The 14,488-nt window shown below is 40.1% G+C and overlaps 1 protein-coding gene across 1 annotated transcript in view; it reads left to right on the top strand.

Annotated features, from left to right (window-relative positions):
- LOC144507974 (lysine-specific demethylase RSBN1L-like) overlaps positions 1-14,488 on the top strand; it is a 44,589-nt gene that overhangs the window by 20,569 nt on the left and 9,532 nt on the right. Inside the window, exons 3-4 of the mRNA XM_078235606.1 lie at positions 10,475-10,612; positions 13,148-13,290. Of these exons, the coding sequence (XP_078091732.1) occupies positions 10,475-10,612; positions 13,148-13,290 (281 nt within the window). The remainder of the gene's footprint in view (positions 1-10,474; positions 10,613-13,147; positions 13,291-14,488) is intronic.

Below are 14,488 nucleotides of genomic sequence, written 5' to 3'. Positions count from 1 at the left end.
TGTTGGACACAACAGTGTAATTTGTCTTTTTATTGAAACCTTATTTGAAGACTGTTTATTTGAGTTTAAAGAGGACACTGAAAAAGTTGATGAAATTTGTGGCTTGGTTCAGTTTCCATTTATTTTCCTTGGTACTGTTTTCTTGACGGGCAAGTACAATCAACAAATTCTCACCCTCAACCCCACTTTCCAGTTTTCACTCTCATTCTCTTATAGCATGCCCCCAAAAGAGAGTACCAAGGTAGAGCTATGATATACAGTATATATATGTTTCTTGTCTACTGAACATGCAAATTTATGTCACACTTGCCACCTGGATCAAATTTCATGTTTATACCACCAAAACAGTTTTTTTATTATTTATTCATGGAATACGAGCATCGCTGGCTGGCCAGCATTTATCTCCCATCCCTGCCCTTGGAGGGCAGTTGAGAGTCAACCACATTGCTGTTGCTCAGGAGTCACATTTAGTCAGACTGATATCTGATCAGGCAAGTACCAAGTATTACTCTACATTGAAATACACAAGTCAATTTCAAAAAGCTACAATTCAGAAAGGGGCAGTCAACAACCATTGCTAATGAACTAAAGCAACTCAGTGAAAAAAATATCTTTTGAAAATTCTTTTGACACTTGTTACTGAAAATTACGTTTTTTTTAAAGGCAGATGATTAAACTACCTAGATACAGTCTTCAAAGCTTATGGTGGGCATGTTGACATTACCACAACTTACCTGCTATAACAGATGGTAAAATTACATAAAATCCAATCACCAGTGCCTCATTTTTGAGACCCAACAGTAGAGCATATACCGTTTAAAGCAAGCAAACTTAAAATACATTTTCATGCATCCTGTTATAGCAAAATCAAGTCGTTTTGGGACATGTGCTCCCATTTACATGTATGGACCAGATCTTTGAAACATTCCTGTTTCCAGTGATTCTTTGATCCCAGTGATTTCCAGTGATTCTTTGACGAAACGATCCCAATTTAACCAGAAACAATTTGTGACTGAAATCCCAAGGGCATAAAAAATGAACATTCAACAAATATAAAGGGATGCAGTGAAGTGGTGTGTAGGTCAATAAATGCAGAGGATTAACAACATGTAAGGAATTTGTTAAACTGCACCAAATTGACAGTGCACTTAATACATGTTAAGCAAATGGGCAGTGCTACTTTTCCAACTATAGGCAGCCACTTGTCTAAGTGGTCTGGTGTAAATTTTGGACATTCTTGTATTAGAAATCCATTTTTAAAAAATCCTCCTTTAGGCCTATTTTAGAAGACTTTCTTCGAGTCTGCAGATCCCAAGACATATTGTAGCCCCATTAATAAAGTATAGACCAGGTGGTCATGTGGAAATTGTTGATGACGCAGGTACAAAAAGGGTACAAAATGTGTCGGGAGCACAGGAGTTCTCCCGGAGTGCAGAGACACACCATGTAAGAGCTGCTCAGTTACTGTTAATAAACATCTACTGTGCTAGTCTTTGATCGCCAGTTATTGGAACTCCAACACATCTACCAAAAATAAACATTGAAGCAGCCAACAATGGTTCATTCCTCCAACATTGATTGACAGTAAGTGCCCCTTTTCACACAACTTGGCCATAATTTACCGCTTGCCAGCTCTGTTCCCTCCACAAATTTTTTTTATTCGTCATAAGTAGGCTTACATTAACCCTGCAAGTTACTGTGAAAATCCCCTAGTCTCTGTACTCCGGCGCCTGTTTGGGTACACTGAGGGAGAATTTAACCAATACACCTAACCAGCATGTCTTTAAGACTGAGGGAGGAAACCAGAACACCTGGAGGAAACCCACACACACACAGGGAGAATGTGCAGACTCTGCAAAGACAATGACCCAAGCTGGGAAACGAACCTGGTCCCTGGTGCTGTGAAGCAGCAGTGCTAGCCTCTGTGCCACCGTGCCGCCCTACATTCTGGGATCAATAGAAAATTACTGCAGGTAAAAGGCTTTAAGAAAGTAAAGTTTGTTTATTTGTCACAAGTAGGCTTACATTAACACTGCATTGAAGTTACTGTGAAAGTCCCCTAGTCGCCACACTCCAGCACCTGTGTGAGGGAGAATTTGGCATGGCCAGTGCACCTAACCAGCACGTCTTCTGGACGGGGAGGAAATTGGAACACCCGGAGGAACCCCACACAGACACAGGGAAAACATTCAGACTCCGCACAGACAGTGACCCAAGCTGGGAATCAAACCTGGGTCCCTGGTGCTGTGAGGCAACGGTGCTAACCACTGTGCACCGTGCCGCCCACTTTATTAGAATAGTTAGATGGTCACTGAAGTATGATGTAACTACAAATGTGCATTGATGGAATGTTCCTCGTGTAAGTAAGAGTTTTAAAAAAATTCATTAATAGGATGTGAGTGCCATTGGCTGGGCCAACATTTATTGCCCATGCCTAATTGCCTTTGAACTGAGAGGCTTCCTGGGTCATTTCAGAGGGCAGTTAAGAGTCAACCACATTGCTGTGGTTTTGGAGTTGCATGTAGACCAGACCAGGTAAAGAAGGCAGTAATGTTCCTTAAGGACATTAGTGAACTAGATGGGTTAGACTTTACAGTTTTCATTGAATTCAAATCACCATCTATCATGGTAGAATTCAAACCAGACTCCCCAGAGCATTCCCTTGAGGCTCTGGATTACTGGTTCAGTGACAATACCACTATGGTACTGCCTGTCCCCGAGTAGTAATTGGGGAAGTCTGACCCACGGCATTGAGAATTTTAACACTTCAAAAGCACACGCAGTAAGATATCATGAAAACTTATCCTTTAATTCATCCTTAAGACATTGCCCTGAGGCACCTTTGCAGCAATGTCCAGATTTAAGTACCATTGCTTCCTAAATCCTGAAAGCTTATCCAACACACAAGTCGGGAGTGTAATAGAATATTCTCCACTTACCTGGATGAGTGCAACTCCAAGAACACTCAAGAAGCTTGACACCATCCAGGATAAAGTGGCTTGCTTGATTGGTACCTCATCCACCACCTTGAACATTCACTCCCCCACCATTGGCACACTGATTTACAGTGTGTACTGTCTTCAAGATGCACTCCAGCAACTCATCAAGGCTCTTCATCTACATCTCTCAAACCTATGACCTCTGCTGCTTAAAAAGACAAGGACAAACCGGCACATGGGAACAACATCGCCTGCAGCTTCTCCTCTGAGTCGCATGTATTCCTCCTTCAGTGCTAGGTGAACATTCCATATGTAATGGCATTGTAAGTTTACCTGTACCACAAGTACTGCAGAAGTTCATGAAGGTGGTCCACTCTCATCTCAAAGACAATTGGGGATAGGTAATAAATGCTGGCCTTGTCTGCACCACCCCAATCCCACAATTGTTTTTCAGTTAGAGAAAAACATCTCCACATTTTTGCATCTTTTTTTCCATCTTTGATTTTGAGAGATTGCCATAGTCCACAGAGATTTCAGGGTAAGCAGTTTGTAACCACATCTCCACTGTGTTAGATTTTCTCATTGTTTGAAAGAGGAAAAGTATTTATTATGTTTTGCTGGGCTCCTTGATTCTGCCCTAATAGTTACCTGGTGGTAAATGTAGAAATGCCATTCTTTCATGACAGAGATCTGTACTCAATTAGCTAAATCAAGTAGAGATGTGAAAACAACATTGTCTGTCTCAGCAGTGATGGGATGACATGGACAGGCTATATTGCTAAGGGGTAAGCAGACCGTCCTGTTGATGGATACAATGATGGATACAATGAAATTAGTCTTGTTTTGGATCTAATCACTTGAATACAGCAAGTTTGACAAATGTTCCGAAAGGTAAACATGTCGGCCTGAGGAATATGGATACCTGCAATATGGAGGGAAAAAAATCATGCCCCTGAACAGGAAGCCTGAGGGAATTGTGACATTCTAATAATCTAAAGCTCATGTCGATGATAGGTTTACTTCCTCACTGACCGGCCTCCTAACCTTGATGAAACCACTTGTTTTCCATATTTGCTGGTTTAGTGTCTGAATATTGTCTCAATTTTATTAGATTGATTGATTGCAAAAATGACTGAAAATTATTTCTTTATTCTGAGCCCTATCTCTAAAGGTACTTTTAAAGATGGCTACATTATTAGATGTACTGCTCATAAATTAAATAAAGATAAATCAACTTCTTATGTGTTTTTTTTTGCCAGTGTATGCTGGAGCATTAAAGAAAAAAGAGTACATGAGGGCATTAGAATTTCACAGTAAAAATGTAAATCTACTTGTGACTAATAAATATACTTTAGAAGCAGGAGTAAACCATTTGGCCGTCAAGTCTGCTCCAGTACAATCGTGGCTGGTACTGTCTTCAAGGCAAGAATATCCTTCTTTGGATATGGAGACCAAAACAGCGCACATTCCAAGGGTGCTCTCTCCAAAGTGCTGTACAATTATAGCAACACTTTTTCTTGTACTTCAATCCGCTTGTGATAAATACCAACCTATTTGCATTCCTAACTTCAATATTCGTTGTACAAGTACACTCAAGTCCCCTGAACATCAACATTTGCAAATTTTACACCTTTTAAAAGTCATTCTGTTTCTCTGTTATGACCAAAGTGAATAACCTCTCACTAATCCATATTATACTCCTTCTGTCATCTACTGCCCACCCACTTAACCTGTCTGTATCTTTTTGCAGGCTTCATGTCCTCCTCACAGTCTACATTCCCATAGTCACTTCTAGAATTTGATCCACAAAACTTTGGAAAGTCTAAAATCATCCGCATAAGAAAAATACTTAATTGGATTAAATGTGTGACGCAACATTCCTTTTTTTATAAATCTGGACATTCTCTGACACATTATGACTAATGCTACTGGAGATGTGCTAGTTTTAAATCAATTGCAACATTTTGACCATAATTTCACACACCCCCAGTCTTTTTCTTTACTGTAATAATATTTGTTTCTACTGAGTTGAAAACTTATTTTAAATTTGCTCCATGATGCTGAAATTTTTCTGGATGCACCAGTCATCTAAGGATTAAAACTTAACACAGTTTTGGACGCAAGTTATTTATCAATAAAAAAACATTTTTATCTGAGCCAGTGAAGATTTTAAATAATTCCTGCATAGAGGTGATTGAAGCATTTGGCTAGCTATAGAGTAGTTGTTTGTGATGGCAAAGTAGAACTAATAGGAGAAATAGAGAGAGAAACTCATGAACTTGCTATCTCATGTTCCCAGCTGGAGGAGATTGTATTGAAAAATGATTTTTGATGGTGAGGGAAATTACTTTTAAAATTGGTAAATAAAGCTGGACATGCAGTCTGACAGATTTTTCAAAAGATCTTCCCTGTGGCCAATTGTATTTTATTAATGGTAGTACCAAAAGAGTCTGTTTTCCACCTAATATTTTACTGTTTTCAGCAACGAATATTACTTTTATGTGCCCAATTATGAACTTAACTGGAACATGCCTGTGTTTTTCAGTCATTAAATTCAGACATTTTGAAAATAAAAGCAAAACAATTGGTACCAATGTCACTAATACAAAAGCAATATACCAAGGATCTGAAATAAAAGTAGAAGATGCTGGAAATACTCAGCAGGTTGGGCAGTATTTGTGATGAGAGAAACAGATCATATCTCAGGTCGAGGACCTTTAATCAGAATTGGGAAAAGTTAAAGCTGTGAAAGGAGAGAAGGCAGAGTGGAAGGCAAGAGAGCTTAAATGACAAATCAGTTCATGTTGCAAGGACAGTTAGAAGTAAAAGGTTTACCTAATGACGGTATGAATTTCACCAACATCCTGTCTTGGTCCCTCCATGTGGGCGCAATAGCTAAGAGAGCCCACAAACGCCTCTACTTTCTCAGGTGACTAAGGAAATTTGGCATGTCCACTATAACTCTCACCAACCTCTACAGATGCATCATAAAAAGCATTCTTTCTGGTTGTATCACAGTTTGGTATGACTCCTGCTCTGCCCAAGACCGCAATAAACTACAAAGGGTCGTGAACGAAGCTCAGTCCATCACTCATACCAGCCTCCCCATCCATTGACACTGCCTCGGAAAAGCAGCCAGCATAATCGAGGACCCTACGCACCCCGGATATACTCTCTTCCACCTCCTTCCGTCAGGAAAAAGATACAAGTCTGAGGACACCAACCGACTCAAGAACAGCTTCTTTCCTACTGCCATCAGACTTTTGAATGGACCTACCTCACATGTTGATCTTTCTCTACACCCTAGCTATGTCTGTAACACATTCTGTACTCGCTCCTTTCCTACATACAGTATTCTTTGTATAGTGCACAAGAAACAATACTTTTCACTTTATATTAATACATGTGACATTAATAAATCAAAGCTAAAATTATTACACAAAGTAGTTGCCCAATCTGTTTGTGTTCTCCCCAGTGTAGAGAAGATTGCATTTTGAGCAATAAATACAGTATACTGAATTGAAAGAAGTGCAAGTAAAACACGCTTTTACTTGGAAGGAGTGATTGGGGTCTTGTATAATAGGAGAGGAAGATGAAGGACAGATTTTAAAGCTCCTTTACTTGCTTCAGAAGGTACCTTGGCAAGGGAAAGAGAGGGGTAAAGTGCAGTGATTGAGTTGTGGACCAGTGTGTTGTGGAGTGAATGTTTGGTGGTAGCATCACAGTGGAGGTGATGGAAATGGCACAGGATGATCCACTGAATAGCGGCTGGAGCAAGGGGAATGCTATCATGGCTCTGAAAGGAAGAGAAAGAGGTGAGAATGGAAGTGTGTGAAGTGAAATCAACACAGTCGATGCCCTTGTCAGCCAGAGTGGGGAGATAATCTTTGGTTGAGGAAAAGTGACATATTGGAAGGGCATCTATGGAAGATTGCATTGTCAGAACAGATTCGATGGGGAAGAAGAAACTAGAAGAATGGAGTGGAGTCCTTACAGAAAGTGGGCATGGGGAAGTATAGCCGAGGTTGTTGAGAGTCTGAGGTTTTAATGAATTATGATTGATAGCCTTTATCAGGGAATGGAATGGGAGAAGTCAAGGAAGGGGAGGGAAAAGTTCAAGGTTGATCAAGTGGGAGAATGGCTAAAAATGGACCCAAATTGATTAAATCTCTCAGTTCAGGGTGAGAGCAGGAAACTGCGTCAGTACAGTCATCGGTGCACTGTGATAAGTGGAGGTCCAAGTGAGGGAGCGATCCGAGTAGGCCTAGAATAAAGAATGTTCCACATGCAGCACAGTGGTTAGCACTGCTGCCTTACAGCTCCCGGAACCCGGGTTCAATTCCCACTTGGGTCACTATCTGTGTGAAGTTTGCACATTCTCCGTGTGTCTGTGGGTTTCCTCCGGGTACTCCAGTTTCCTCCCACAGTCCAAAAATGTGTGGGTTAGGTGGATTGGCCATGCCAAATTGCTCCTTAGTGTCAGGGGGACTAGCTAGGATAAATAGGGTTATGGGCTAGAGCCTGGTTGGGATAGTGGTCAGTGCAGACTCGATGGGCCAAATGGCCGCCTCCTGCACTGTATGATTCTATGTCCCATAAAAATTAAAATCATGCATAGTTAGGTCTGGTACAGCTGGTTCCCATCGCAGCACATTTTAGTTGGAGGAAATGAGTGTATTTAAAAGAGCTTGTGTGAACAAACTCAGCCAGATGAGGGTGGGGTGGTGATGAATGGAGACTAGTTGAATCTCCATTCAAGGAAGAAGCCGAGAGCTCTCAAACTGTCATGTTTGGGAATGAAAGTACAGAAGGATTGGACATCCATGTGAAAAGGAGATGGCTGCGCCCAGGAAACTGGAAGCTGTTAAAGTGACGAAGGATATCACAAGTGTCATGGTCTATGTGGGAAGAGACTTGACGAGGAGAGAAATGTAGTCCAGATAGGGCTGATGTGGAGATGCCAGCGTTGGACTGGGGTAAACACAGTTAAAAGTTTAACCTGGTGTTGTTAAACTTCTTACTGAACAGACTGAAACAATGATCTACTATGGCACATCTGTTTGCCGATTTCGTGAAGGAGGCAGAAGCAGGCTGTTCAGGGTTGTGGAACTAAGGGTTGTGGGTCATGAAACAAGGTCGCTGACAGTCTTGGAATGGTGGCTTGCTGTTTGATGTTGGGGTTATGATCCAGGGCAGGTAGAAGGAAGTGTCAAAAAATTGTCCTCTGCCCTCTGTTTGTTAGAGGCCAATGCACCAAATGATAACAGCACCACCTATATCAACAGGTTTGATGACAATTGGGGTTGAACGTGAGAGTACGGAGTGCTGCAAATTCAGTTGGTGAAAGCAGAGAAATTTCAGACTGCCAATGTTGTACCTGCATATCTCAAAATGATCTAAAGGGGTGAGAGGCCTGAGGGAGGGGTCTAGGTGGAGGAGGAACTCTGAAAATGGGAAATGGATATGCTGTACAAAAGATAGCTTTTTTAATGCCAAAATCATAATGGATCATTACAATAGTCTATTAATTGTTATATGATTTGTATTTCCTATGGTTCTATTGTAAGGCAGAGAAGACCTGGTGAATAATGTATTTACAGACCTGATGTATTAGATTATTCTACTTATGAATATTCATTACAGAAGGTTATAAATGTACTGAAATGTAAATAGGGTAGTGTGCAAACTTGTCAATAGTTTAAAAGTTAAAGTTTATTTATTGGTCACAAGTAAGGCTTACATTAACACTGCAATGAAATTACTGTGAAATTTCCCTAGTTGCCACAGTCTGGCGGCGCCTGTTCGAGTTAATGCACCTACCCAGCACGTCTTTCAGAATGTGGGAGGAAACCAGAGCACCTGGAGAAAACCCACGCAGACACAGGGAGAACGTGCAAACTCCAAACAGACAGTGGTCCAAGTCGGGAATCGAACCCGGAGTCCCTGGCGCTGTGAAGCAGCAGTGTTAACCACTGTGCTACCGTGCCACCAACCCAGGTGCTCTGGGACTTTTTGTGTTATTGACAGCTCAAAGAGGTGGATGGCATTGTGGCACAGTGATTAGCACTGCTGCCTCACAGCAGCTGGGGACCCAAGTTCGATTCCAGCTTTGGGTGACTGTGTGGAGTTTGCACATTCTCCCTGTGTCTTTGTGGGTTTCCTCTGGGTGCTTCGGTTTCCCCCCACAATCTAATGATGTGCAGATTAGGTGGATTGGCCATGCTAAGTAGCCCCTTACTGTCCCAAGATGTGTAGTTTAAGGGGATTAGCGGGGTAAATGCTTGGGATTACAAGGATAGGGTGGGCTTTGGGTAAGATGCTCTGTTGGAGAGTCGCTGTAGACTCAATAGGCCAAATGGCCTCCTTCTGCATTATGGGGATTCTATGATATTACCCAGCCTTTGACTGACTTCTACCTATTATAGTTATGTGACTAGTCCAATTCAGTTTGTGGTCAATAGTGACACCCAGGAATGTGATGGTAGGACATTCAATATATGAGAATGTAGGGAGATAGAGGGAGAGAGATTCTCTCCCGTTTCCTCCCACAGTCCTGAGATGTGTAGGTTAGGCAGTAAATGCATGGGATTATGGGGATAGGTGGGAACATGGGTGGAGTGCTCTTTTGGAGAGTTGGCGCAGACGCGATGGGCCGAATGCACTGTAGGATTCTATGTGTGGCGATCAATTACTGGGCTCCCTTTCTTGATCTCTGGTGGGCTCTCACAAGAACTCAAGATTTTGGGCCTAAAATTCCTGGAGTTATCAAGAGTGTTGGTTAGTTTTTTAGAAAGTCCATGATTTTCTGCAAAGGTGGCAATGAGGTTAATAATGTTATTTATGTGAAAGTACATCAGCAACTTCTCCTGAGGGAGGATGAAGCTAAATGTGGAAATCTATTACACCATTAGCTTTGTAAAAATGTTAGTCTGCTCACCATTCAAATGTACATTCTTCCTTTGATGATTTTTCTCTCAATCCAATTTTTCTTTTCTCATCCTTTTTCTGTACCTGATTTAATGTTAAATTCTTTCTAAGAGCTGTTTGTTTCTTCATTCTTATACTGTTAATTTCATGATCCTTCTCTCTGGTTAAGGAGATGCACAGTTGATTGCCCTGCTCATTCAGATCCCAGGTGCCCAGTGTCCCCCGATGCACTGTTGTCAGCTCACACTTTGAGCAACTTGCCATGCAATTTTTATTAGAGAACCAAACGTGCAAAACCAGGTCTAACTAATGGCAGACATCGTTGGATGTCCTCGCACAGCACATTGTGGGCCAATATTTCTGAATAGTGCTAGCTTGAGATTGTGGTTTAGACATGCTGCTGATAACGAAAGAGAAACTGTAATCTCTCTCTGGTCATCATGCTGATAGCAAATGGAAATGAGTCTCTTAACACAGATGTTTGAGGATTTAAAAATACACTTATTTCTGTTCCATATTATCTGGCTATATTCAGTAATTTTGTGTGTTAAGATATAGTATGGCAGTTGTACATTTGCTGAACTTTTTTTTTCCGAACCTGGCAATAGGTGATGCGAACATATTCACACGGTACATACAGGGCTGGCCCAATGCGACAGATCAGCTTGGTAGGAGCTGTGGATGAAGAAGTTGGAGACTATTTTCCAGATTTCCTTGACCGACTGGAAGAATCACCTTTTTTAAAAGCAAGTATTTTTGTACTCAATGCAACGTATAAATGTTGTTGATCATTTAGTATTGTTTAAGCTGAGCAACTGATATACACTGAAACCTCACAAATCAAAAATGCTTGGATTCAAGACATTTCTGGATTTGGAATTTTCTAGATTTTGGAATGCGTACATATGAATTAGGAGTAGGACAATAATGGTAGAATGCCTAATCACAAGCAGATAATACAGATACAAATATGTACGTGAGACAGAACAGTGACGAAACGTTATAAAGCAGTAATTAAAATTCTTAGTTGCCATGATTTAAATAATCTAAATTGTGCCCTGTTTCTGCTCCAGAGCACTGATGCAAACAAATTTGAGTCTCAAAAATGGCGGTGGAACAAAGTGACTGTAGAGCAGGAAATACAGGAAACAGAATTATCAGCAATCCCATATGGTAGTTTACTTGCCTCTGTCATCCAGATTGCCTTTACTCAGGAAGTTCCCAAACTCTGGGTTACAACCTGCATTGGACTTGCAGGGGTAGCTTTTGACGGACGTTTTTTAAAATCTCTTGTTTGAGAATCTGACTATTTCAGCAAATTGCTTTATTTACCTAACTTTGTTTTAAACTGATTTTGATGTCAACCTTGTTAGCACTATATTGCAGTGCCTCAAGTGGCCAGACCTGGAGTTTCACGTTTACTCAAAACCAATTTTGGACAACAGGTGTTAACCAGATTTTGGATCTTCGGTTTGAGAGATTACAGTGTATAATGATGATACTGTGCCTTTAAGAAATATATGTACATGTTTTCTTTTAAGGGGTGTGTTTAGAATTCATATCTATTTTGCAAGGTGATGATTTGTTTCGGAAATGTTTAAAAATTGATCGCTGGGAGCCCAGGAAAAGTAATCATTTTAGACCTGAAGTGTTTGTTTTAAGCTAAGCTAATGCATTTGAGTTTACTTGGGCCTCCCCTGGGGGTTTCAGGGTAGAGTTTTGATTAGGTTGATTGACAGGGACAAAATCATGTGCTTAATGGGAGGAACTAAGCTTGTAGGGAAGAAACACTGTTTTGGTTTCATTGTTTTTAATAGAAGCAGTTGCGGTTTGCACTGTCAGATGAAACACATGTCTCTCTGTGTCTCTCTCTCCAGAAGTGTTCTGAAAGCTCTAGCACTGTTAACCTAAGTATGAGCAAGTAAGCCTGTGTTTTACTAACTAATTTTGAAGAGGGCTTTAAGTCTGTAAGAAGAATATTGCTTAAATTGGAATTCATAATGAGAGATTCGCATTTAAGGGTTGTATCTTGTCTTGTTTACATCTTGTTCAATTGTTAAAAGTTAAGCTAATTCACTTGTTATAGTCAAACTGTGTTGTTAAATAAAATTTGTTTTGATAAAAGCTTCCCAGTGTGTCAGTAGGATTGCGTCTGGAGTGGTACATCATATCCTCAAAATAACAAATTGTTGGGATCTAGTCTGACTTCGTAATATACCTTGGGGTTTCTGATCTGGTATCCTAACAGTATATGATGCAACCACTGGAGGCTGATTGTTTGGAAGGGAATTGGGAGATTAGCTGACCACGAAAATGGCCCAGAGAAACAACTAGCAAATAGTGCATCTTCTTAGCCCGCTGTCTTTCTCTACAGCAAATTCGGCATAGACTATATTGTCAGAGTGGGGTCCCTGAACCCCACCAGACTTTGCTTAATACAAAGTTGCCCATCATGGCACAACCACTATTTTATGAAATGGAAAGTAGCAGGTATAATCACCTAAAGGGTGGGAGGCAGGAAGAGAAGGTTGGTTTGAAAAACATTTATGTATCAACTGAAAATGGGGAATAACACTTTTGGCAGTTCATTCGGCGATGTGTTCAATGTCCACCATTGTTTTCCAACTAATTACTAGTCTTTAAATGCAAAAATAATGTGCACTCAGTATTTGAAATACTTGTCCAAAGTACTTATAGTTTATTTTATTTTTAACCATTTTTAACATCAGTTTAATTTATAAAGTTGGAATAATGAGAACTTGAGTTATGCATGTGTGATGAAGTTACTGGAGCATTGTAACCATTGCAGAGCTGCATGAATTTATAGTAATACAAGTATGGTTGAAAAATCCACAAAAGTTCTAAACAGCTTAAAATATTTTGACATCCATGGAAATCATAACAAATTTCTGGTTATTACCTGAAGAAAATTTGGATTCTTTACTTAGTGATTTACAAATGTAAATTCAACCTTTTAAAAAAAAAATCCTTGGTTCCCCTACTCAAGAATAGTACAAATGCACTTGCCTTTTAAAGCCAAAAGATCTTGGTTTGAATTTTTTGGTGGTCCTACCAAATATTTGAAGTATTACTTTAGTGCTGGAATTGTAGATTCCATCTTTTAAATAAAGGTGAATTTAGATGTAATACTGAATTATAATGGTATCATGAAGGACATCTGCAGGCATTTGGTTGATCTCATCAGTCTGCTGAATTAGATAAATTTTGATGAACATATGTGTAAACAACTAGCTAATCTTACTATTTTTTTCTGTCAATAGCGTACATTACCGTGGGGATCACTTTCTAGTCTCAAACTCAAGTGCCGTAAGGAAAGTGATGATGGCCCTATTATGTGGGTTCGTCCAGGAGAGCAGGTGATCCCTATAGCAGATATGCCAAAATCACCTTTTAAACGAAGACGGTAAGTTCAATGTCTTATTTATTGTGTTTGCCCAACTTTCTTTTCTGACTCCCAACAATTAAGCTTTCACCGCTCATCTGCATCCATTTTCAGTTGCTAGGCACAGGACGTGTATATTCCCTGTACGTACTACTGGCCTTACAGAGCAAATGTCAAATCTGCTTTACAGTAGAACACATTCTGACAATGCATTTGTGAATGCTGGTTTGCTCCACTGAAGTTTATTATAATGGATTAATTATGACATTTTGACACCCTAATTGTATTTTGAGTGATCTGAATATTTTTGACTTTGCTTATCTGCCACTATTGCTCTAAGTGTTTGTCATTAAAAAAATTCTTTATATTATAAATTTACTTAAAACCAATTTAAATTTGTCCTCTGGTCCTAAAACCTTTGAAGTAATTTTGTATATTTACCTTATACTATTTCTTATTTGGGATCTCCTTTCTTTGAAGATTATGTAGCATCTCTAATCCTCTCTCTGCATTCATTTTCTTTGCATTGAACTTGTACTCTTTTTTTATAAATAAGATAATGTCCAAAACTGAACACTGCAATACACTGTTTATTTTCTGTGTTGAATGTTTCATGTCATTAATCTTTAAACTTGTATAGATGAAATTGGTCAATACAATATGCAAAACGCTATGAAAGATACTACTTAATCAAAAATGTTTAATCCTAAATACTGTTTGAAAGGTGTTGAGAGATGGTCAGCAGCTACATGGCAAAAATCCAAAGTGTTAGATATTGATAGTGAAAAATGTAGATTCAGATCATTGAAATATATGAATTGTTTTAGAAATACTAAGTATTTAGTTAGAATAGATTCCAAAAAAGAAATAATGTACACCAAAGATGCGCTGGGAAACATACTGGCCCCCGCACCCCCCCCCCCCCCACCGAGGCCCAACCTGTCAGGCACTAGGTACTTCACGTCACCCCCCACAAACAGAACTCCCAGAACCCCCATGAAACTCCACAAACCCAGCTCCTGATCCAACCCATTGACCTCCCTTTCCCAGAACCACGATCCTCAACCCCTGCCAGGCACTTCCTGGGTGCCTAACCTGACCCCCGACTCTCTCCCCCCCCCAGCTCCACCAAAAAGAAAATCCTACTTGCCTACCTTTATATTTTACCATGCCAAAGTCCTTTACCTAATTTGCAGCAGCCTGTGTGACTTACTTACTT

Source organism: Mustelus asterias, chromosome 19 (genome assembly GCF_964213995.1).
Source record: "Mustelus asterias chromosome 19, sMusAst1.hap1.1, whole genome shotgun sequence".
NCBI classification, from domain to species: Eukaryota; Metazoa; Chordata; class Chondrichthyes; order Carcharhiniformes; family Triakidae; genus Mustelus; species Mustelus asterias.
This window is presented reverse-complemented; position numbering and strand designations above follow the sequence as displayed.